The 24,729-nt window shown below is 50.0% G+C and overlaps 1 protein-coding gene across 5 annotated transcripts; it reads right to left on the bottom strand.

Annotated features, from left to right (window-relative positions):
• Positions 1-20: 20 nt before the first annotated feature.
• ninl (ninein-like) lies at positions 21-17,201 on the bottom strand. 5 transcript variants are annotated; one of them, XM_049735256.2, is made up of 26 exons: positions 16,978-17,199; positions 16,365-16,444; positions 16,070-16,272; positions 15,355-15,448; positions 13,366-13,455; positions 12,517-12,690; positions 11,680-11,816; positions 11,472-11,612; positions 10,923-11,097; positions 10,439-10,549; positions 10,190-10,255; positions 9,983-10,112; positions 9,451-9,516; positions 9,230-9,327; positions 9,077-9,157; positions 8,869-8,996; positions 8,672-8,809; positions 7,663-7,767; positions 7,511-7,580; positions 7,200-7,283; positions 1,492-1,569; positions 1,347-1,433; positions 1,200-1,277; positions 813-974; positions 629-742; positions 21-322 (listed from the first exon to the last, which is right to left on the bottom strand). In XM_049735256.2, exons 4-26 carry the CDS (start codon positions 15,379-15,381, stop codon positions 131-133), a joined length of 2,532 nt encoding a protein of 843 aa, XP_049591213.1. In that variant the 5' UTR covers positions 15,382-15,448; positions 16,070-16,272; positions 16,365-16,444; positions 16,978-17,199; the 3' UTR covers positions 21-130. The 5 variants fall into 5 exon arrangements, with proteins under 5 accessions (XP_049591213.1, XP_049591214.1, XP_049591215.1 ...); XM_049735257.2 differs by having other exon boundaries at positions 16,070-16,268; XM_049735261.2 differs by having other exon boundaries at positions 240-322; positions 554-742; positions 16,978-17,201.
• Positions 17,202-24,729: the final 7,528 nt, after the last annotated feature.

Here is a 24,729-nt window from a genome sequence, read left to right as displayed (position 1 = left end):
CATCCTTGGCCGACACCCGCTGCTGCCAAAACCACTTTAATTTATTATAAGGTGAGAGGGTAAAAAGCGCCTTTTGGAGGAGCCTGGTGTCCAGAGTGGTGACGAAGACACCCGCAAGAGGACGTGAGCTCTAGGTGAGAAGTGCTGCAGACACCATGTCCCTGAGGAGCCGGTTGAGAGCGCCCACCTTCTCCTCCAGCACCATGTTGTCCTTCTGAGCCTTTTGATGGCGCCGTTCTGTGAGCTGCAGCGTTGTCATCAGCTGCGAGTTTTCCAAGTAGAGCTCCTTCAACATCTGGCTCGACTTGACATTCTTGGCCACCTGTGGGCGAGAGCGCCGCTGAGAGACAAGCTCCTTGGGATCTCGGCCAGGCGTGGGCTTGTCATCAAATGCAGCCAAGCTGTGCTTTCCACAATCTCGACAGTTGATGCCAATCCGAATGTGAAGGTGTTTGCTCCAATTTCTGCCCTTCGGCCAATTTGGCACTCAACGGAACGCGTCCGTCAATCGGATTTTGTGGAAGGCCAAACTTACGGCACCCCTAGGGTTTACCCGCTAGGACAGGCCACCAGCTTTTTTCTCGAGGCTTGTTCTTCCTGATGCACATGGGCCGCTTGTGCCGCTGACCTGCTGTTGGAGTTGCTGGACCTTCTTGTGCAGAATGGCATGAGAAGCCTTCAGCTTGACTTCCAGCTCCAGCGTGCTTTGCCACGGGGCCGCCAGCGCCTTCCCGTGCTGCTCCTGCATGCAACGCAAGTTCTCGTTAGCACCAAGTTAACAGTCGGGGCATTTGAGTGAGTGGTCAGCTCACCTCCTTAAGGCTGACGTGCGCGGCGCTCTGGCGATCACAGAGCTGTAGCTCCTCCAGCCGCCGACTCTGCATCGGCTCCTCCTGCAGCCGTGCCAGCAGCCACGTCACCCTCTCCCTGAGCTCTGCCCCTTCCTGCTGCACCATACCGAATGCTGCTTGGGTCTGCGCGAGGAGGAGAAATTACCACAAGATTCGTGAGTGCAACGATGACCAACGTTGTCCGACCTCCCCATCGCCCTGCATCCTGGCCCTGCATGTGTGCCACTTGTGTGCTCAGCATCTGTTGTTCCTCCAGCAGCTGCTGCACCTGAACACGCACACGTGCGCGTTCGGCGCACATACACGCACACACATCCGCATTCGGCACGCATGAGTGCACACTCCAACCTGCTCAAGCAGCTGCCGGTTGTGCTCGTCTTGCCGCTTGTTGTCCATCAACTTTCTGTTGGACTCCGCCTCCTGCACCTGCCGTCATACCAAACAAAGGTGTTCAGCAGCGAATCACGTGGCGGCGCAAGTTTCGGCCATCCCCACCATCCTGTGGGAATCGCTCAGCATACTGTGCAGGTCGGACACTTCTTGGGTGTGGCCGAGCTCCTCTGCGACTCTGCAACGCTCCGCCTGCAACGTGAAACCGCTCAAGGCGTCATGCACTTATATTACATGTCACATGAGGTACCTTCTTGTCGCCAAGTGCGTCGTCTCTCCGGAGCTCTGCCTTCATCATTTGCCTGTCATCCGCCTCCATCTCGCCCAGCTGAGGTGCCGAGAATCATACGATGGTGTACGAGCGTGGGCCTTCGCATCCCCACCAAAAAATGTTGTATGGTGCCACAAGCCTCTCCCCTCGACAAGAGACACCATTATCGCACAGTGGTGGCCCCATATACATTTTTTTTTCAAATTAAAATAAAAATAATGTGGGGAGGGGGACTTTGACTATAAGTAGAATGAAAAGAATTTGACACATTGTGCATTATGATTTTGTGCTGCAATCCAATTTGTGCTGCTTCAGGTGCATCCACCTTGGCCAACGGCAGTCATGCAGAAGCCGCTGAAGAATCGACTTCTACTCCAGACTCAGTAAGATGCTGTCATACAAGCTAATTTTCATAGATCTTAAAGTATGTAGGCCCGTGTGTATAATACAAATTAGCTGTCTATATCAGAGGTCCCCAACCACCGGGCCGCGGACCGGTACCGGTCCGTGGATCACTTGGTACCGGGTCGCCAAGCCGCACAGGAAAAAAAAAACAAACGTGTCGACGATCAATTAATTCAGGTCAACACGCTCGTCCCGGTCACGTGATACGTTTCCCCAGTCGAGCCCGCAAAGCTAGCAAAAATGAGTACAAATTTCCATCCATCCATCCATTTTCTGAACCGCTTAGTCCCCACGGGGGTCGCGGGCGTGCTGGAGCCTATCCCAGCCGTCATCGGGCAGTAGGCGGGGGACACCCTGAACTGGTTGCCAGCCAATCGCAGGGCACACAGAGACAGACAACCAATCGCACTCACACTCACACCTAGGGACAATTTGGAGTCTTCAATCGGCCTACCAAGCATGTTTTTTGGAATGTGGGAGGAAACCGGAGTGCCCGGAGAAAACCCACGCGGGCCCGGGGAGAACATGCAAACTCCACACAGGGAGGGCCGGAGGTGGAATCGAACCCGCACCCTCCTAACTGTGAGGCAGACGTGCTACCCAGTGCGCCAAGTACAAATTTATTTAGAAAAATATAAAAAAAATTGGTGATTCTCTCCCAATTACATCCGTTGGTTCAGGTCAAGACGCTCGTCTCAGTCACGTGACATGTCACCTCAGTCGAGCAAAAATGAGCAAGAAACAGATGTTTGGAAAGCTTCTTTGGAAAGGGGAAAAAAGCACAATGAGGAGACAAAAGCAGACGCTACGACTTAAAATATGGATTATCGCCACAGGTGACTCCGACGCGCGAAGCCCACTCTGCATGATATGTGGCAAAAGGCTAGCTAATGAGGCAATGAAGCCTTCAAAACTGCTTTGGCACTTGGAGACCAAGCATCCTGCATTAAAAGACAAACCTTAACCACTTCGGGTGTCATTGTTACGCCTAGATGGGACCGGCTCGTTTCTGAGAAACAAGCTCAGTGCTCCCACTAATTCAACGTAATGGTGAGTTTTATTAATAAAATTTAATAAATAATAAATAAATAAAAATGTCGTTTTTGTGCCAGTCGTATTTATTTCATCGTATTTATATATTTATTATAAATGCATTATCTATTTATATAAATGTATTATTTATGTGTCTGACTTCATAAGACCAAGTCGGGTTGTTGTGATGCGTCTAGTGTGTTGGTGGAGTGCCCAGTGTATGTCACTTCTCACTGTCAACCCTCACCGCTGGCTAGCAGTATGCGAACGGGAGAGCCGAGTGCGTAAGTCTCTCCCTGCCAGTACATAGCCTCTCTAACAGCAAGCCCTATGTAGTGCCTCTACGTGGTGACACATGGTAACTGGGTACAACACGGACCCAGGCAAAACTACAAGGGACTCGGAGGAGGTCTGGCCCCTAGACGCAGGCCCACCGGTGTGTGGACACGCCCTGGTGCCCACGAACCAGCCCCCAACTATGGGTTAAATAGTACCACTGCCCAGTGGGCTCCTCGGGAGAGGAATGGGCTAAGGGAGTCAACCCCTACAGAAAATCAATTTCCCCTTGGATTGGTGTCAGGAAGGGCATCCGACTGTAAAAACTTTTTGCTCCAAAAATATTCTCAGTATGGCTAGACAAACACAGAAGAGGCGGGGTACAGCCTTAAGTACCCCGTGGGCATTTTCATCAGCCTACGACAAAAAGAATGATGGAAAAGGAGGCCAAACCGCAGGTGGATATGACGGCTCTCAGCCCGATGAACTGCGGGGAGGCCTGAACCGGAATAGAGAGGGGCAGGAGGCACGTGTTAGGGTGGCTACATGGAACATCGGCAGCATGTCGCACCGATCCGGGGAGGTGGTTGAGGCTCTACACAGGAGAAGGGTGGATTTCTGCTGTGTCCAGGAGTCGAGATGGAAGGGTCGAAGTGCAAGGATGCTGGGTGCACTCAGCGGAAGGTACAAATTCTTCTGGCAAGGCTGCAATGAAGGGACTGGTGGTGTTGGAGTACTTATCGCTGAAAAGTGGATAGATCAAGTGCTCAGCATTAGCAGGGTAAATGAGCGGATCATCTTTGTGAAGTTGATCGTTGGGAAGCGCCTGACAAACGTAATTTCAATCTATGCCCCTCAAGTTGGCAGAAGTCAGGATGAGAAGGATGCGTTCTGGGACAAGGCCATCATGGTGCTGTCAGGGATCCCCCAGAATGAGGTCATAATTCTGGGAGGTGATCTGAATGGACACGTGGGGAGGGAGTCAGATGGCTTTGAGGGGGTACATGGGGGACAGGGGTACGGCATGCGGAACGCAGAAGGAGAGAGGATCCTAGAGTTCGGCGACGCACTGGAGCTGGTGGTGTGCAACACGCTTTTCAAGAAGGACGAAGCCAAATTAGTAACATACAGTTCGGGTGGCTACAAGAGCACAATAGATTACATCACGGTCAGAAAGGAGGACCGCAACCTGGTCAGGGATGCCAAGGCAATCCCCGGAGAAGAGTGTGTGTCCCAGCATCGCCTAGTCATCGGAGACTTAACTCTGCGAATCAAGAAGGTGGGGGCTAAGAAGCATCCTCCCAAGTTGAAGGTGTGGAAGCTACATAGCGCAGGGAGTAAAAATGAGTTTAGGGAGAACATTGAGCATATAGCAGAAGAAGAGGAGGAGACGATGAAGTCGGGTGGTGTGGATGGCAAGTGGCAGGCAATGAAGAAGGCTCTGCTTGAAGCTACAGAGGAGGTGTGCGGATGGTCAAAGGGTAAAGCAAGACAAAGAGAGACATGGTGGTGGAACGACAGCGTCGAAAGAGCGGTGAATGAGAAGAGGAGGTGCCATAAAGCATGGAAGAAATCTAAAAGGGAGGCAGACCGAGCACAGTATGTAGAAGCAAGGAGGGCGTCACGGACAGCATTGTGGGAGGCCCAAGAGACCAAGAGGAAAGAATTTGCAAGTGAACTGGAGAGTGAGAGAGGATGAAAGAGCTTTTTCAAGATAGCAAAGCAAATGGTTAAGGAGAGGCGTGATGTGACCGGTGCAAACTGTGTAAAGGATGAGGATGGCAACATCGTGACAGACAACAGAGGAGTGAAGGAAGTATGGCAAATGTACATGGAGAAGCTGCTGAATGTGGAGAATGACTGGGATGGAGAGGTGGGATGCGACGAAGTGGAGGGTGAATGTGGCCAGATCACGCGAACGGAAATGGGGAAAGCCATGAAAGTCATGAAGGATGGAAAGGCAGCTGGACCATCTGGAGTGGTGTCAGAGATGCTAAAGGCAGCGGGAGACATCGGTGTGCAGTGGATGACTGACCTGTGTAACAGTGTCATCGCTGAGGGGCACATTCCGGAGGACTGGACAAGAAGCATCCTGGTGCCGCTATTCAAAGGGAAGGGGGACCCACTTGCATGCGGGTCATACAAGGCCATAAAGCTGCTGGAGCATGGAATGAAGTTGTTAGAGAGGGTGTTGGAAAGGAGGGTGAGGTCACGGGTAGAGGTGGACAAGATGCAGTATGGCTTCATGCCTGGTAAAGGTACAACAGACGCAATTTTTGTCATCCGACAGATGCAGGAGAAACACCAGGAGAAGAGGAAGAGGTTGTACTTCGCTTTTGTTGACCTGGAAAAAGCATTCGACAGGGTGCCAAGGGAGGTGGTGAGATGGGCCCTAAGGAAGTCGGGCGTGGAAGAGGGACTGGTTAAGGCTGTGATGACTCTCTACTGCAGAGCATGCACAGCTGTTAGAACAGGAGTTGGCGACAGTAATGGGTTTGAAGTAAGGGTAGGGGTGCACCAGGGATCGGTGCTCAGCCCATTATTGTTTGCTATCGTGATGGATGTGGTATCGAGTGAGGGGTGGACTACCATGGGAGCTGCTCTACGCGGATGACCTGGTATTGATGGCTCACAGTCAAGAAGACCTAGCTAGGAAGCTAGCAGCATGGAAGACCTGCCTGGAAGTGAAAGGAATGAAGGTGAATGCGGCAAAATCAAAGGTCATGGTCGGTGGTGCTGGCCTGGGAGTGGTACCACAGTCAGGAGCATGGCCATGTGGAGTTTGCGGGAAGGGGGTGCAAGCTAACTCTATCCGGTGCAAGGGTTGTCAGAGATGGGTACACCGGAGATGCAGCGGAGTAAAAGGCAGCCTACTAGCTGCAAGTGAGACCTTCAAATGCAAGCGGTGCAGGGGAGAAGTCGCCCAAGCAGACCCAGCTGAGCAAGAGAGGCTCATAGTAGATGGGGAGATGTACGAGGTGGTGGACAGCTTCTGCTACCTTGGAGACATGCTTAACGCTGATGGTGGGGTGGACCTAGCAGTGACTGCAAGGGTGAGAAGCGGGTGGAAGAAATTCAGGGAACTCATGCCCTTCTTAACATCTAAGGCCCCATCCCTGAAGATGAGAGGCCAAGTGTACTCCGCCTGCGTCAGAAGTAGTATGACGTACGGAAGTGAGGCATGGGCCCTGAAAACAGAACACGAAGAAAAACTAAACAGAGCAGAAATGAGGATGATCAGATGGATGTGTGGTGTGTCAATGAGGGAGAAAAAAACCCAGTGCAGAGCTGAGAAAGAAGATGGGAGCGGAGGCCATAATGGATGTGGTGAGGAGAGGCAGACTGCGATGGTACGGACATGTAGTGAGGAAGGACGAGAACGACTGGGTGAAGAAAGTTATGTCATATAACGTAGAGGGAACAAGACCCAGTGGCCGACCTAAAAAGACCTGGCAGACGACCGTGTCAGCCGACATGAAGGCACTCGGCATCAACCACGAGATGGCCATGGACCGTTCCCGGTGGAAGAAAGCCATATCAAGAACCCAGTCCAACCCAGCGGCGCCTGGAAAACGGACTTTAAACCGATGATGATGATGATAAATATATTATTTATTTATATAAAGGCCGGTCCGCGAAAATATTTTTGACACGTAACCGGTCCGTGGCACAAAGGTTGGGGACCACTGGTCTACATGTGTTGCTCCACTGTTTGTGTTTGCTAACAATGCTAAGCGTTGGCCTGTTAATGGCATTGTTCCATTATATGTTGCCTTAACATGCTCTTCTGGGAATGGCGACAAGCAGTTTGAAGCTCATTTTGGAGGTAATGTTGGCAGTCTGCTACTTATTTTTAGGACTAAGTAGCAGTCCTAAGTGCTGTATTGTGGCAGTTGACTCTTCTCTCAAGTTGATGTTTGACTTGCAGTACGCGATGCTAGCCCAGCCGTAGCGCTATGGCAAATTTGGCTGACCTTGCGCCTGCAGCCGCGATGCTCCTCCTCCAACCACAGCCTCTGCTCCCACTGAAGCTCTGCCTCTTCCTGCAGTTGCCGCACCTGAGGGCGATGCACGGCTTTAACTTTGAGAATCCAGAGTGTCCTGTTCTCGCCTTGACCTCCTGCTCTTGCCGGCACTCTCACAGACGCACGCTCAGCTCTGCGTTAGCGGCACTCAGTTGGGCGTTCCTGCCGCTCAGACTGATCGCTTCCTGTCAGTACACCGCCGTCTGACAGGCAGCCCCCCTGAGTCAGCCGTCATGGTGTGTCACATGGCATGTTCTCACCTCCTGGCGTAGCCTCTCCACTTCCTGTCTGCTGCTCTCACCATGCTGCTCAAGCTCCTCCAACTTGCTCCTGGAACAACCCAGGCCAGGAGCCCATTAGCAGAGAAACAAGCAAATCAAAGACAACGTGTGACAGGTCAGCTGTCACTGGCCTCTTGTTGGTGACCTCATCATTCAGCTTGTCAACTTCCTGCCGCAGGAGGCAGAGATGCTCCTGCAGGGCGGCATTGTCAGACTGCGCTTCATCCAGATGGTTCCTGCAGGCAGCCAGGCAAGCACACCTTTGTGAACAGACATAAAACGCAGCTGCCCGTGCAGCTGCCCGTGCCGGTGATTGGATTTGTGATGACGGTCTTAGGTGCATGGTGGGACGGGATCACATGATCATAGATGTCTGTGGGAGCGTTGTCATGCTCCACAAACCTCGGAGGAGCTTTGCGCTCCTGCTCCAGGAGTAGTGGGACCACAAGTTGTCAATTAATCTTGTGCTTGTCCGAGTCTTTGACATGTTTGGCGTCCCGGCCGGTCAGGTTTCTTCCATCTCAATCTGAGCCGTGAGCCACGAGCTCGTTCACCAGGGTCATGTGCCTCTACAGGCTCAAGCAGTCCAGCTCCTTCTTCCCCAGCTCCAGGCTCCCGTTTCAGAGCGTTCAGAGGCACTCCACGCAGCGCAAGCCGGCTTGCTCGGCTGTTGTTGCGCTTTCTCCAACTGAACCTGTAGGCCTGTGCCTCCTGCTGCAGGGGGCTCGCCTTCTCCCTTGGGAGCTGCTCCTCCTCCAGCCTCTTTTCTTCCTGGAGCTCTTTCTGCTCCTCCAGCCTTCTCTTCCTCAGCTGAATAGGTTTTCTCTCCATCTGCTTTGCCTGCCGTTCCATCCACGTCTTTTGCCGGCAGAGCAGCTGGTGCAACAGGCGGTGGGCGCTGACTTTTGCTGTGATGCAGCTTCATCGGCACAAGCTTCAGCGCCAACTCCTTGCTCACAACGCCACGAGGCAGTGACCTTCGCCCAAAACAGGAAGGTCCCAAAGCAAACACAGCAAAGCAAGCAAGCAAGCAAAAAACGAAACCCAAACGAGCAAGACACAGAAATGGCAAGAACTCAACGCACAATCAAAAAGCAACAACATAGAAAAAGACGGCAAAACGATGACATCACCGCCCACCTGACCATCATGACTTCTTGGTCCATCTTGAGGTTAAGCTCTGCCTCCAGCTGGTCCTTCTCAGCGCTCAGCCTCTGAACCAGGTTTCTGATCTCTCTGGCAAAGTTCCGCTCCGAGTCAGCTCGCTGCCGTTGCATCCTGAGAAGCCGCCCGAAGTCACCTCCAAGAATGCTGCGGCCACTGCCAGTCTCGCTCACCTACGCTCTTGCTCGAAAGACCGCACGCTGTGCTGGAGCTGATAGTGAATTTTGTCCAACGCCTCCTTTAGAATCGTGACCTGATGCTCCGCCTTTGCCTTCTGATCCTCAAGCTCGCTGATCTCCAGCTGGAAGGTCATAAGGCAGGACATGACATCATACAATGTAGCTGGCAGGTGAGGCGTCCCAGGGCAGGTGAGCACTTCACCTTGAAGGCTTGAGCGATGTCTTTGCGTTCCACTTCCATGCTCTGCCTCATCCTGTCCAGACTGCGCTCGTAGTAGTTGACCTGAGGACAGGTGGAGAGGAAGAGCGGTCGACGCGGAGCTCCAGCGTGAATACACCCCGGTCGTTTGTCCACCTGTGTCTCCATCTGGATGTTGAGCTGCTGGATCTCCTGCTTGTGTTTGCTCTTGAGCTTCTCCACCGCAAATTCCGTTTTGATGCTGACGGCCGCCGCTGTCGATCAAGTCGCCAAAGGTCAAGTGCCATATACCGGATGGCAGTGCTGAATTTGGCTTTCCACGCATGCAACTACAAAGGACAGATTGGCTCTTGGAGGAGAACATGGGGAGAACTCACTTGTGTCATCCGGGTGGACTGTGGCACGACGAGGAGGAGATGAGCGACGCTTCATGTCACGATGGTCTGAAAAGGACAAAAGGCCCGAAAGCTGTTCATCAGACTTGGTCCTCAACACGAGCCACACCAGAGTCTCTGCAGCCGGGACGCTCACTCACTGGTGCCAAAGTGTGTGCATGCAGGAATTGAATGCCACACAAGTTGGGGTGGCCAACATGACAAAATAATGAAGAGGCTGCTTTGATTGTCCGCTTCAAATTGTGGACCTAGAAAACCAGCCCCTGAGAATCTGGACCCCCAAGCGATGGGTTTCAATGGTTCTTTGTCTTTATCCTGTGGTGTTGAAGCGACGACCAAACTAACAAGCTCTTGTTTGTCCACCTCGCTCTCATCCAACAAAGTCATTCAGTCAGTGGCCAGTGGCTAAGTACATCCACATCCAGGTGTAGCCATTCTCAGCTGACAGAAAATCACCCAGTTGTCCCCCATGTCTACACCTTGATTCAGGCATACAGACAGGAAGTGACCTCACCAGAGTCGGACTCGCCACTGCTCGATGGAGCTTCAGAGCGGCCCACCTTCACCCACTTTCTGCGGCTCTTCTCGTGACTCCTATGCGACTCCAACTCGGAGCTCAGCTCATCGTTTTGGTCCCGCAGCTCCTGAAGGCAGGTGCAAACAAGACTGGCATCAGCGTGGGTGTACTGGTCGCACGGCAGGGAATAAATTAAAGCCTCACTCTGCAGCGGCGCTCACAGTCTTCCAGAAGTCTGGCCTGTCTGTCTTCAAGGTCCGACCTGCCCGACTGCCAATTGAAGCGAGAGCAGATGAGAGCTCCTCCTCATGCATCTTTAATGAGTAGTCACCCGACACGGCGTGTACGAGGAACAAATGAGAGCATCTCGCCCTTCCCGATTTGAAGCGGCAGCGGCGGCACCGCACACTCGGGTGCCAAAGGTGCCAAATGTTTTTGCGGCGCTTGCGTCACCTTGAGCTGCAGCAGCTGCTTTAAGTCGGCGCACAGATGCCGGACGCAGTTTTCCACCTCACTCAACCTGCGCGTCACATCCGCAACCTCCTCCTCCAAGTGAGCCTTCTCCTGAACCAAAACATCACAACAACAATCATCGCCTTCCAGGCAACGAGGGACTCAAACGCGCTCAACAAGAGCGCCAGCGCTCAGCCCAACCTCCCTTTTTTTCTCACCAACGTATGACAGTCAAGTCACGAAAATGACAAACTAAAGACAGGGGAAAAATGCTTTGAGAAAGTGGAAATAAGCAAAATGTCTAACACGTCGGGTGTTGGTGTGCCCTTAAGGGACATTGCGTAGTGAAGCCCAGCTCTCACGCCTTTGTTTCAGTGTGCGCGTCTTGGCATGCGAGTATTGTCTATAAGTTACTGGTGCGCATAGTTGCTGTGACACCAGTGTGGGTGTAAAATGAGATGGGCGGGGCCAATGACCGACGCACCTGCACGGCAGCGGCTAACTCCTCCCTTTGATCTGCCTCCCGCACCCCGAACACAATCAGTTGCTCTCGCAGTTCTTGCCGTTCCTGTTCCAGCTGCTGAACAGCGGCATCGCTCTCCTGCTCCGCTTGGCTGCGCTGTTCCGCCAGGCGCTCCCGGAAGTCCCGCTCCAGCTCTCTGCCAATCATAGAGCAGCGTCAAGCCAAACTACGGCTAGGCAGAGGGGGGGGGGGGGGGGGGGGGGGGGGGTATTTTTGCCATCTACCTTTTTGTTTGTTTCTTTTCTGTCTGCGGCAAAAACATGGCCAGTGCCAAACGCTAGCTTTACACAGACACCTTCTCGAGTTGTCGGCCATGAGTGGGCTCAGAAAGTGCAGTGGGCAAAAGCATCTGTCCTAATGAGTAGCCAGTGTGTGGCTGTCCAGGGCTAGATTTAGAAAATATTCTGGCTTGTTCCCAGCACTCTTGTTGACTAAATAAAAGCACGAGCCGCTCCAAAATGCATTTTTCTGCACGCCAGCCACCTTCGGAGCCCCCTCCCCACCGGTCACCTGATCTTGGTCCGGCTGAGGGCCTCCATGCCGGCAAGCTGCTCGTCCGCCTCGCGCAGCAGCCGCAGTTTCACACACTCTGCCCGCTCCAGGTCAGCCCTGGCCTTGTCGCGCTCGCCGCCCGCCTGCTCCCAGCGCGCCCTGAGAACGCATGGCATTGCCGTCACCTCTGCGCGAGTTGAGACCGGGACGAGGCGGCTCAACTGACCGCAGGTGCTGGAGTTCATCCTTGTAGCAGATGAGCGCCACCTGGTGGATTCTGTCACCGCTGCCCCGGAGTTCATTCTCCAGGGCCAACGTCAGCTCCTGCAAACTCACGCGCTCCTCCGTCGGGAAGTCCAGCGTCTGCACAAATACATGCACGACACCGCTGACTTTCTCCAAGCAAAGTGGAGACTTGCACCTTTGCCACCGTCAATTTGCCGCCCATCCGGATTAAGGAATTGCTGTCTAGGAATGAGGCTCCAGGTATGCCTTCCCTGAACTTTGAGTTGAATTTGTTGCGGGCCCATGTATCCTTCACCACCAAATTTTACCAAATGTAAAATGGCGTTAATTCAATAAACGATGCAGAATTCAACGGGTCATCATTGTCACGCTGCCATTCAATTTGCTGCTACTGTTACCACCTTGGCCACTGGATGGCAGTGTAGTATCGAGAAACAAACAACGACGAATAAACTCCTGTCTTTCTCCTACTGGCTGATAGATCGAGTCATTTCTCACAGAGAAGGACATGATGTATAAGTATTATGTCATCTCTCTTTTTGTGGTGTTCCACCAGAAGAAAAAAAATGTCGACCATTGATGCCGGCAAGGTTGGCAAACTAAAACCATTTTCCATTCGCTAACATCAAGCTAGCAGGCTGCTCTCCAAGGCAACGTACTTGGCTTCTTTGAACGACGCAAGTTTGTTTTGCCAACTTGACGGCTCAAATTGTTTGCTGCTTTGTGTCGAATAGCTCGACCTCCACCCACACAGCGGTCGGATCTCAAGTGTCCACATGCAATTCAAGGCAATGCGTGTGGAAGAAAGGTGACCGACCTGCAGGATGTCCCGAGCATCGCAGATGCCCTCGTCACGCCAGAGGGCGACCACTCTCTCAGGGCAGGCGCATCCCGAGCCATCGTCCAGCCGGCTAAGGACTCGGGGACCTGGCCAGGCAGTCAGCAGCGTCCCATTCTCCGACAGCGACCCTTCCTCCGGCGCCAGCGGCGTCTGCATGCCCAACCGACACGGCGGTTAGAAAACGCCAGAGAAGCACATGAGGGCAGATTAAGAACGGGCCTATCTGAAGTCACGCGACCCAGATTAGGGAGGTCGGACGACCTGAGTGGAGGAGCTTCCAGTCCCGCTGGCCCACCTTGGTAAAGCGCGGCCCGCCATGGCGCTCACGCTCATTTGAGCGACCACCTGCCGAGCCTGTGTACCTGGCCAGGCTGCCCCGCCCGCCCTCTAACAACCGGCTCCGCCCGCCCCCTAACGGCCAGGCTGACTACCAGCTGTGGCCCTGGCATCCGATTGGACGGTTTTCAAGTGCACCTTGGAAACTTTGCCCATTGTATTTCCGTCACCATCCCGCAATCAATGTGATCTTAAGGCTGACTTTTTGGTGGTGGACTTTGCTTGACCTGCAGCAGCTATTTCCGGTTGCCTTGTGATCCATGTGGCGCCCTCTCCTGTCGCAGTGCAGAACTGTTTGCACAACAAGAGCTCTCAGTTTGATCTGGACGGGTTGAGTAGTCCAATTTGTGCCTGTTTCTGTCTATCTTTGTTTGTTGTGCCTTCCTTCATCACGTAGCGTTTGGCTTCAAAGAGGCTTAACAGCAGAAGCACTAACAAATTGAGCCCTGACGCAGTGTAACGTGACTCGAGCAAGAGAAAGCGTCTGACCCTGTGTGGCGTAGAGCAGCAGACGGGGGCAGAGCCACACAGAAGCTTCTTGAAGGGTGCAAGTGAGACTTGGTCCAACATGCCGTGCTCCTGTGTGGTCAGAGGTTAGCATAGCATTAGTCGAGAACGGGAAGCCGTTCATGTCTGCTGGTGGTTGTGTGTCACGAAGCAAGAAAGAAAGGTAGCTTCACAAATTCATGAACAATCCAAAGGACTCGCGCCATCTTTTCTTGGGATTGGTACAAGTGAGTTGTCGAGAGCGAGTGCTGGGACAGATCTCGCAAGGGCAAGGTTGGATTGGGAGCAAGGGAAAATTTGGCCGGCCTTCCCTGCTGTCACTCAAAAGTGTGCGCAAAAGCTTCCACAGGCCCAAGCGTCCGACCCCCGCTTGTCAACAGTAAGTCCGCAAGAGCCACTATCCCGGCTGTTTTTGAGGCGTCCCTACACCTGCACACCAGATTCCAAAAAGTCAAAAGCTTTGCGAAAGCCTGATAACGAGCCTGATAATTTGAATCAGATGTGTTGCAGTTGGCTTTTATCTGATACAGGCGGGATGTGTGTGCATTATCATGATAGCGCCTCACCTCCACAATGTCTAGAGCAGTGTTTCCCAACCTTTTTTCATTCATGGCACACCTTTTCATTGGAAAAAATCTCGCGGCATACCGCCAACAAAAATCTGTTAAACTCCATCCATCCATCCATTTTCTGAACCGCTTAGTCCCCACGGGGGTCGCGGGCGTGCTGGAGCCTATCCCAGCCGTCATCGGGCAGTAGGCGGGGGACACCCTGAACTGGTTGCCAGCCAATCGCAGGGCACACAGAGACAGACAACCAATCGCACACACACTCACACCTAGGGACAATTTGGAGTCTTCAATCGGCCTACCAAGCATGTTTTTTGGAATGTGGGAGGAAACCAGAGTGCCCGGAGAAAACCCACGCGGGCCCGGGGAGAACATGCAAACTCCACACAGGGAGGGCCGGAGGTGGAATCGAACCCGCACCCTCCTGACTGTGAGGCGGACGTGCTACCCAGTGCTCCACCGAGCCGCCAGGAGAGTCGAATAATTTAATAGAAATAAATACTAAATATTCTTTGAATTGTATTCCTTTTTTTAAATAAAAGTGACAGTTTTTTAAAAAGGTTTTAGACGGTGTAAGAAATAAACTATTTAAAGTGATTGTGATTAAAATAAAAGAATCAACGTGATTTTGTTTACTGTTTTAGACTAGGTCTATAAATATTGCAACAATAAGAACAAAGTCACTTTTAAAGACGCTCTGCTGTTCTGACAGCAGCTGAGTGGCTATCACAGTCGAGGAGTCTCGACTTGACTGCTTATTTTACGTATGTGAAAAATAACCAATTCAGGTTCTCCGGTTGAAGTGCATTCTCTGATTTCCATCGGACCACAAACGCACCACAACCGTCATTGTGTCTGTCACTGTTAGAAAAAGAACACAGCAACACACACAAACTGAATATGTGCCGATGCAATACAATCATATCGACACAATATGAAATCTCAAGATTCTCCGATTCTCCACACATGCACCATTAGCAAGTGGCTGACCAGGCCTTGCGCGAACTGACCAGTGGTTTGGCGATCCTGTTTACAATGCGCTCCGTAATTAATATTGGACAGTCCCACGGCACAGCTGAACGTCTCTCACGGCACACCAGTGTGCCGCGGCACAGTGGTTGGGAAACACTGGTCTAGAGAAGCAGCTCGGCGTATCTTGGGCCTGCCGACCTCCGTCGGCGACGAGAGGGCGGAATCGGGGGTGGGCGGCGGCATGTGGTCCGACGGTGGCAATTGTGGCGACGATGGCGACAGTTGGAACAGCATCACGTCAGGACGCGAGCGGCGTCCGTAACGTTTTTCGCCCTTGACAAACTTAGATTTCTCTTGGTCGGCAACAACTGCACGCACGCACGCACACAGAAGAAGGTCAACAAGGCCACCAGGCATCAGGGCTCCTCACCTGGCCGCAGGCAGCTGCTGTCGTCATCCGACGTCAAGTCCTGCGAGCAAGCTAAAACCTCCACAAAGTTCTCTTTGAAGGCCTCAAAGTCCACCTGAGGGCCAAAGACTCAAGTGAGTCGTGGCGGGACGGCACAAACATTCTGACCGTACGTTCAACCTGGAGATATTGTCCAATTGCTGATGAAAGCAAAGCGGCCGTCTTTGCGCCTTTTTTCATTGCCAACATGGCAACCTTCGTCTTTGGGACGGATTCCTGGGCTCCTCTCCCTCCGTGCAGTTGAGTGCCTCTCTATTGTTGAACGTTTGAAATGGGATTTATTTTACCCGGAGCAGCGACACTTAATCAACGCCTAATCAATGATGGAGTGTGGAAGAATGCTTTTCAAACCTTGCCTTGAAACTCGCTTGTGTTTGAGGACTATCTGACTGCTCTCCTTCATGTTCATGGCATCTCCAGGGAATGAAGGTCTTTGTGGTGCATTAGTACGCTTCACTTGATTTGGTGATGCCGGCTTGTCGGGTCGCCACACCGCCAAATGGGGAGGCGATGTGCTAACCGGTGCCGCCGCCCTGTTTTAAGATTTCTGGCGAATGTTACCAACCAAAGTGGTTCAATTTGGAATTATGTTGTGTTTTTGAAGCAAGGGATGGAGAAAAAAAGGATTGACGGACGAATGGCACGATGCGGGCCCACACGTGTGGCATAAACTCACCCTGGTGCAGGCTCCTCCTCATCCTCCCAGCAACGAGTCAAGTAGGAGCGGCAGGTGGGCGTCCAGATGCAACTTCCTGCACAGCGCCGTCACTTCCTGCTCGCCTAAGAAGCCCGAGGATGCCATGTCGAAGCTGTCAAACTCCGCCTTCAGCTGGGCGACGTAGACACTTGGCTCTGCCTCCTCCATGTTGCCACATCTGGCTGGCGAGAAGTGAGAGCCCGAAGTGCAAGGCCACTGTCTGTCATCCGCTGCTGTTCTTTATTCATTTTGTTTCGTTTTTCTTGCCGCTCACCTTGTTTGCGTCTGAAAGATTCTCGAACCCCTTCGCTAACACCCGAAACACCGACTCAAATGCCACCGGCGCAGCACCAACTTGAAAACAACACCAAACATCTCAACTGTCTTATTCAAGATCTGATCAACATTCATGATACGTTTTATGTTACAAAAAACAACGGGGAAATTAGGGAAACTCTAAGAAAACTATTCTGAAAAAAAAAAAAACCACCAGGAAAAAAAATCGCGGGTGCCGTATGGCAGGGTTAAGTGAAAGGACAGAGCTTTATTTATAACTGACTATCGCAAATGGAAGGTTGTCAGTGATGCGCGCGCGTGTACGTGTGAATGAGAGAGGTGGGGTGTCTGGGGGCTGATAGGCTCCATGGTAACAAGCAGCACGCGGCGGGAAAAAAAAAAACCTCTAAAAAGGGGGAAAAAAAGTTGTTTTTTAAAAAACAACGAAAAAATGACTAGAGAATGTACACATTGCTGTTGCTCTCTTCAGATGGAACCGAGTTGAAATGTCGTCCTCCACGGAATTCCAACCACGACGAATTCGCTTTGGTGATTTAGTTAGTAACGACTTGGTTAACGCGCTCGTTAATGAGTGGGCTGGTGCGTCTTACCGAAGTCAAGTCGACTTGTTTTTCATCCTTTAGTTTCATGCAGTCTTCCCGTCTTCTTTCTTGATCCGTTCAAGCAGTTGTTGTACTTTCGGTCTATTTTCAAAACAAAGCTCGAAGGGTCTTTATCTTTAGGTTAGCCTCTTATTCTGAATCAATTTCCGACACTGGGCTTGAAACCCACACGGGAGCTACACGACTTGATGCAACCCAGAAGTGACGAGTTTTTTTTTTTCGAGAGGGGGCGGGGGCACACTCGGCTTGGCAAGTAGGTGGGGGACACCCTGAACTGGTTGCCAGCCGGGCACACAGAGACAAACAACCATTCGCACTTGCAATCACACCTATGGGCAGTTTGGAGTGCTCAATCGGAGAGATGGCAGGGGAGATTTTTTTAAAAAGCGAGAAGTTCCCCGGAAAGGTGTTGACTTCTATTTCTTAATTCAGACCACGGCGTTGCGCAGAACTGTAGTAGCTACAGAGGTGTTGTTATGTTGATTAAGCAAAGCATGAAGTTATCGGAAAGAATGTTAGAAGCGAGGCTTGGAAATCTACTGGCCAAAATAATGGAGAGTGTGGCAGAGACAAAGATAGGACATGCAGATGGTTGGTGGTACAGAAAGATATGGAAACGATCGCTCTGCAGTCGCGGCCCCTAACAGGAGCAGCCGAAAGAAGTGGAAGATGAGAAAGAAAATGTGCAAGAAAAATACATAAACAAATAACGAAATACATACATACATACATACGTATATGGTACATACATATAGACAGACAGACATCGAAGGATTGCCCATTCGGTCACTCAGCCCTTCAGTCAGTCACTCAATGAATCACTCAATCAATCAATCAACCGCTCAATCAATCAATCAATCAACCAATCAATCAATCAACTGCTCAATCAATCAATCAATCAATCACACAGGTGTTAACTAATTTGTAATTGTATTGTGGTATATGGTTTTTGCTGCTTCGCTGGTCTTCAAAAAACACTCGGTGATCGGTGGCTGTTTCCCGACGAATGAGCACTTCAGGGACCCACGGCTGATTGGGAAAAGATTTTATTTAACCGATGTCAGAGTGAAGTCTTTCCAAAAAGTTGAGTGGCACAAGGCATGGATGTCAAAAAGCCCCCCCCCCCCAAAAGGGGGAGAGAGCGAGAGCGAGCGAACCCGCGCTAGAGCGAGCCCTGGAACCAACGAACGACCCCTGCTCGAACGAGAGACAACGAACCCCCCCTCTTGTCAGGCCCGTAGCTTTTATACCTGACAAGAAGCTGATGTCACGGCTTGGGGTAACAGCTGTAGTTTTCAATCTACTAGTTTACTTCAGTCCTAAAAAGGAGATCTTGACCAGCGCTGTTGGTGATGGACAACAACAGCCACTTTACCTTATTATAGGATTGCACACATTGCTGAAACTGAATTCTCCCTGGTCACGGACAACTGGCCCTTCTATCTTCTACCAAGTACTTATACATTACTGAAACTAAAGCTTCTCTGTACAGCAAATATAGTTTGATAGTCTTACTACTACTAGTGGATCATCTAGTGCAACATACAGATACGCATAAAGTTCAAAATTCACTTCATTCCCCCCTTCGGGACGTTACAAATGTCCCGAAAACAGTTTAACAAAAGATGACATCAGTAAACAACCAAAAAATCTTCTCCCAACCAAATTTTTTATGGTCACGTCTACAATTTGGCCTATACCTGCACAGCCTAAATTATGCTTGAGGCATGCTACTTAAGGTTACTTTAACTAGGAAAGCTCAAACTATTTAGTTAGCCAATTGCTCCTTGACAACAGTCTGAGGCCTCTCAGGAACCACAAGTAAAGAAAATTGAAGTCCACATTATACAGACGACGGTACCACCCCCCTTAGGTAATACCCTTACAACGGTGACAAATTGCGAAGTAATAAATTTGGTGTGGCCCGTTAAAAGCACCAAAAAGCTGCCGGCCCTTCCTCAAGAAAAAACCTCGCCAGTCTAATGACAAGGAAAAAGAGGAAGGTCCTTTCTACCATCCCCAGTGGTTCCCCTCACCTGGTGTCACCCAGGTGTAAGGAGCCCTGGCACATTACAATCCTCAAAACAGTATGAGCTCACAAAACAGTATGGAAATGAAATGACATAACCACCGACCGCTAAACAGTCAAACTGCATTAACATGACGTTAATATGTGATGAATTAAAGTAATGCAGCATGTGGTCATTTGATAAAGTAATGAAGGACATAATATTGACGCAATATCACAGCATACTGCAAAGTTGAAACGCTCTTAGGTTTGCTCCCTTGCATATGTATGTTTCTGTCGATGCAAAGTCCAGTCCACTGAATGCTCAGTAGTGAATCGCGCTGGGATCACTGCCCAGGGCCTGCTGTCCATCCAAGATCTTTATGTCCACTTCACCGTCCTCAGAGTCTCCTCCCAGGCCCCGGTCAGCGTCCAGGAGTTCTGCGATAATTGGTAGCTACTGCCAGTATTGAACAATGACAACAGCACAAAACCTTGAGTTGCAATGAAAAAAGTAGCAATGCCCAGCGTAGGCCGGAAGTCCTCCTGCCCCCCTTTGGTCACCCCTCGTAAACGACATCTCCATAAGCAGTTGTCAGCAAACAAATTCTTCTCCTCTGGGGCTGTTTGGGGCACGGGGACGATTGGTGGTCATCGTCTCCTCGAAGTACTCAATAGAACCTCCGAGCGTTCCCGGCATCTACTCCTATGATCCAGAGGCCCACGTGATCCTTAAAACACACAAACAGACAAACAAACAAACAAACAAACAAACAAACAAACAAACAAACAAACAAACAAACAAACAAACAAACACTCCTCCTGGGGGGAGTGTCTCGTCTTGCTGTCAGTCTCGCGAGATCTCTCCTGTAGCAGAGTAACTGCTAGCCGTTCAAGTTAGCCTTTCCTGCTGCAGCTGTCACTGTCTGAAGTCCTGTCAATCACGTCTCGGCAATCACTCTTTCCCAGTCCAAATACTAATTTTCTCTCCAAATTTCCTCTTTGATTTAGGTTTTTCTCAATGTCGTCAAATTGGTACCAGTCTCGTCAGTTTTGTCCAACCAATTTGTGTATGTACCTTATCTTCGTCGAAATGTGTTCTTAAATACTTCCCCTTTAATAGCAACTTTAATGCATTCATGTGTTAAGAAAATTTCCCTATTCCTTGTTTCTGATCCAGTTTCCTATTTAATTTAATTACCTTCCAAACATTTGTTGTCTATTGTGCTGCAGTCCAATCCCTATTAGCTTTATGATTTGTCGTCATTCATGCTTTTCCGTTGATAGACCTTAACCCTTACTGTCACTAGATTGTTACCACGCTTTGCTTCCATTCCAGATTGTTATCTCCCATTAACTTTGCTTTCGAGATGCTTCTTCTGCTCCTTCCATCACTGCCTGTTGAATTCTGGCACGTCTTGTTAAAGCCTCAAAAACAAGTGAATCCGAAAAAACATTGAATGTCACAATTAAATTTTAGATCTACTTACTCATTCAAACGTAACCCCACCCCCCTTTGACACATTCACCCAATGTGTCATTAGGCATCCAAAAAGGAACCGGCAAATGTCCTACCACATCATCATATGGTGTCCTGTCCAGTCCTGTCGAACCTTGAACTCATCCAGGACTGTCATCCCCAAGTTCCTGAAAATTGACTGTGCAACTCACACTCGGCAATACCAACAACGGACACTTGTACTCACAAAACTACACAGGCATCGAGTATCTACTAAATGAAAATAGACACACAATGAATCATGGCGCACGGGGATTCCGTCCTGAAAATCATCAATCATCATAAAAATCAAAAGGGTTAGGGTTAACATTTTCACGTGAATTCAACATAAACTTTCCAAGACTGCAATCGACAGCCTGCAAAAGTAATACAAGTTATAAAACAACCAGCAATCTGCTCCTCGGCTGGCGGTTGATGCTGCAATAAGTCAAGTGACACACAGAAACAAAGCAAAGCTCGCACTTGCCACAAGCAAGCTTAAGTTTCAAATGTATGTGAAGTGAATTTTGAACTTTATGCGTATCTGTATGTTGCACTAGATGATCCACTTGTAGCAGTAAGAACTAACAAACAAACTATATTTGCTGTACAGAGAAGCTTTAGTTTCAGTAGTGTATAAGTACGTAGTAGAAGACAGAAGGGCCAGTTGGCCGTGACCAGGGAGAATTCAGTTTCAGCAATGTGTGCAATCCTATAATAAGGTAAAGTGGCTGTTGTTGTCCATCACCAACAGCGCTGGTCAAGATCTCCTTTTTAGGACTGAAGTAAACTAGTAGATTGAAAACTACAGCTGTTACCCCAAGCCGTGACATCAGCTTCTTGTCAGGTATAAAAGCTACGGGCCTGACAAGAGGGGGGGTTCGTTGGCTCTCGTTCCAGGGGTCGTTCGTACCAAGGGGGGCTCGCGCTAGCGCGGGCTCACTCGCTCTCTCTCTCTTTTGGGGAGGGGGGGCTTTTTTTTTTGACATCCATGCCTTGTGCCACTCAACTTTTTGGAAAGACTTCACCCTGACATTGGTTGAATAAAATCTTTTCCCAATCAGCCGTGGTCCCTGAAGTGCTCATTCGTCGGGGAACAGCCACCGATCACCGAGTGTTTTTTGAAGACCAGCGAAGCAGCAAAAACCATATACCACATTTTTGGCGTCACGAACAGGATTCGTGTTCTCCAGGGGGACCGTCCCGCCCGCTCTCTCCGTGAGCATCCAGCGGCCAGCCGACGACCTGTTTTGAGGTGAGTTGCTTGCACTCAAAGTCGCCGCAGCAGGCTCGCTCTTGGAAAGGGGGGGAGGGAGCGTTGTCCCCCACACGGAGGGCAGTTAAACGGATCTGATGGGGCCACGGCTGGCTCCAGGGAATGTTGTCTCTCCTAGTCAAAAGCCGTCATAATGCGACTTTTGAAGGGGGAGTGGCCCCAAATAGAGACAGCGAAAGAAAATAAAAATAAAAACAGGAAAATAAATAAAAAACAATAAATAAAAAGGGAACAGTAACAAAACGTTTTGGGGATTGCACGAGTGAATGGCATGTCTTGTGAGAATGATAAACGAATTAAAAGCTCCAGGGAGAGCGAATGTGGAACAGGACACGTTGTCATGAACAACGCTGATCGGCTGTCACGAGAAGTAAATAGTAGGAAGTCCCATAAAACGTGGACGTGGAAATTAGTCGTTTCAATGGTCCCGCGGAGGATCGAAATTTTAGCTGTGTGATTGTGGCGGAAACACAGGTACGATTGAACTATGCTGCGACAAGATACGGGTGAATCCACACGGGCCAGGGGCTATAGCCGAGATGTCCGGTGGGAGCCTAGTCTCTGCCAAAGTCCAGCGCAAAAGGGAGGTTGCGTTGACCGCGTTTGGCTAATAGGAACGAGCGCAACCTTGGCATCCGTACCGTGAGAGTGAGTGGATGGAGAAATATCCGGCCAGGTTAGCGACCTGTGGGCCGAAGAGAATGATGCGCGCGAAGCCACGTCGTTTGGGCACTGATCGAATTAGAGGTGTATGTGAGTTATAAGGCTTGTCAATTTAAATGCTGGTGTAAGAGGCCCCCAGGTAAAACGAAGGACTGGCGGTTTTTGAATATTGATTGAGCTGATACGATCTGCTTGCGGTTCGATTCCTCTATGGGGACGTATTATAATAGCATACACGTCTGTCAAAGTTTGATAAATTTGAGCCTGTACAGACCGCGTTTGGGAAATAGGTACTGGACGGCATTGTGTGTGTATAGAGAACCCTCTGTGTGAAAGAGGGAAAACGTGGCAATGAGGCCTCGGAGTGCAAGGATTGGTATACCATAAGTAATAAGTAGTATAAGTAATTTGTGTGCACACTTAAGTTAAATTCTGCAGAAAATAAAGGGGAAAATATAAAGCGCTATTAGAAACGAAACGAAAGTTAAGTAAGACGTGCGTATTTGTCAGTGCATATCTGCACTGTTAAAAACCAGACTGCATAGCCGCAGTAGGCAAACAGCAAAACGTGGAATGGATTCGAATCCTGCTCTGTCTTCTGTGTTTGTGCGTGAGCGTTTGTCGCTCAATGGCGTCTGTTTGTGTGTGTGTGTGTGTGTGTGTACCCATGGGTGTGTGTATGTGAGCGTGCGTGTGTGCGCGTGCGCGCGATCGTGAGTAAGTGTGTGTGTGCTCTTGAATGCGTGCGGGTGAGCGTGCTGGGAGAGGCAGAAAAAAGCTAAAACGATAGTGTGCTTCTCGGTGCTCTGGGGCGCGTGCCCGCCTGCGGTGCCCGCTCGGGGAGGGGAATCTGGCTTCGGGGGCGGGACAGGGAGTGGCCAACCTGTACCTGCCCACCGTGTTTCAAGGCTAGGCACTCCCCGTGTGGGTGACGTGGGGGCGGGGCGCGGGGCCAGAGTTGTGCCCATTTTGGGGCCTACCTTGCTGGCAGCGAGAAAATGTGACAGGATGATGGGGGACGGCAGGCTGAAGGAGCAAAGGAATGCATGACCAACAATGAAGGTCCTGAGCTAACTGCAACCCATGATAATTAATGTCCCATAGCTGTCTAACAAGAGAAACAAGAAGCATGCGTATGTTAATCAATACGACACCAATATAGATGAGTATGTAGGTATGTCCAGAGGAGTGTGGTCCGCTCGTAAATAACTAGAGCCAGCTGATGCTCCTTTTAGCATTCTGAGGGAAATGGGAAATTGTTTAAAGACAACCACAACTTGTTAATTTAAATTGTTGAAAAGATGAGAAAATTCAAAACAAGTTATTGCTTTGCTTTGTTTCTTTGCGACTCTCATTATCATTTCAGATTTTCTGTTTACATAAAGAACCCGACACAGCGGATACATCCGTTGGCTCCAGGACAAAGAGACACAGACTGAACTTAGAATGAATGTTTAACAGCAGTCTAACAGGTGAAGACTAATTTATGAGCGCAAGAGAGGTATCAAGTGAGGGCCACAGCGCCAGCTAGAATTAAAGGAATTCTCTGGATTTAGACATAGAACTGAATCGTATTCACGGAGAGCCTGCTCATAAATTTTGGCTCGACAAGGGCGACCAGCGCCTATGTAACAAGACTCACAGGTCAAAAGCCGTAAGTCCAAAATAGAGAAGGAGATGCCAACGAGGAGATATTGGATTTGGAAGTAATCTGTTGGTTCTCTTAATACCCTTGTGAAAGTCTACTCGGTACAAATAAATTAACGATAGGAGCAATTTAGAGGTCCAAAAGTGAGAAATTCAAATGAGAACCACATCCTAAATTCGAATAACATGAGCATGGGGAAAGTGAACAGCTGAGAAATGGCCTTCAATGTCGTGGCAGTGAATGAAAGATTCAAGATAGTTCGGTAATATCTGTAAAGTGAGCACAACACCAGTAATACTTAGGTCAAAATGGAGATGATGCTATGCACAATTTGGAAACTTTATCAGAAAATGAGGGCTCAAATCAGGAAAGGTAATAAAGGGGATGGCATAAAATCAAAGTTAGGAAAAACAAACGATAGAATGTAGCCTGAAAATAGAATGAGCTTCTGGAAATTGCAGTATAATCGAGAGAAATCACAGTTAAGACTGGCAATTTAAGTTTGGGGTAATCTGCAAATTTAAAACGGCTCAAATGAGGTCCATTACAATACATCCGAGAGCTCAGGAAGGAAAGGCGCCGTCTTTCTCAAGTGTATTACATTGTCAAGAATAGTAGAATTTGAAGTTTGATTAACAAAAGGCACT

This window comes from Syngnathus scovelli, chromosome 12, assembly GCF_024217435.2.
Source record: "Syngnathus scovelli strain Florida chromosome 12, RoL_Ssco_1.2, whole genome shotgun sequence".
Classification (NCBI taxonomy): Eukaryota; Metazoa; Chordata; class Actinopteri; order Syngnathiformes; family Syngnathidae; genus Syngnathus; species Syngnathus scovelli.
Note: the sequence above shows the minus strand (reverse complement) of the source record. Positions and strands in the feature narration are given on the sequence as shown.

Bases quoted from the DNA above. Each gene is read 5' to 3' on its own strand.
- ninl (XM_049735256.2), bottom strand. From the start codon at position 15,381: ATGACGACAGCAGCTGCCTGCGGCCAG. The intron at 10,113-10,189 runs GTGAGGCTTTAA...ACCTGCCTTCAG, and splicing joins ACTGTGAGCGCCGCTGCAGA to GAGCTGCGGGACCAAAACGA. The intron at 8,810-8,868 runs GTGAGCGAGACT...GCGGCTTCTCAG, and splicing joins TCTTTCGAGCAAGAGCGTAG to GATGCAACGGCAGCGAGCTG.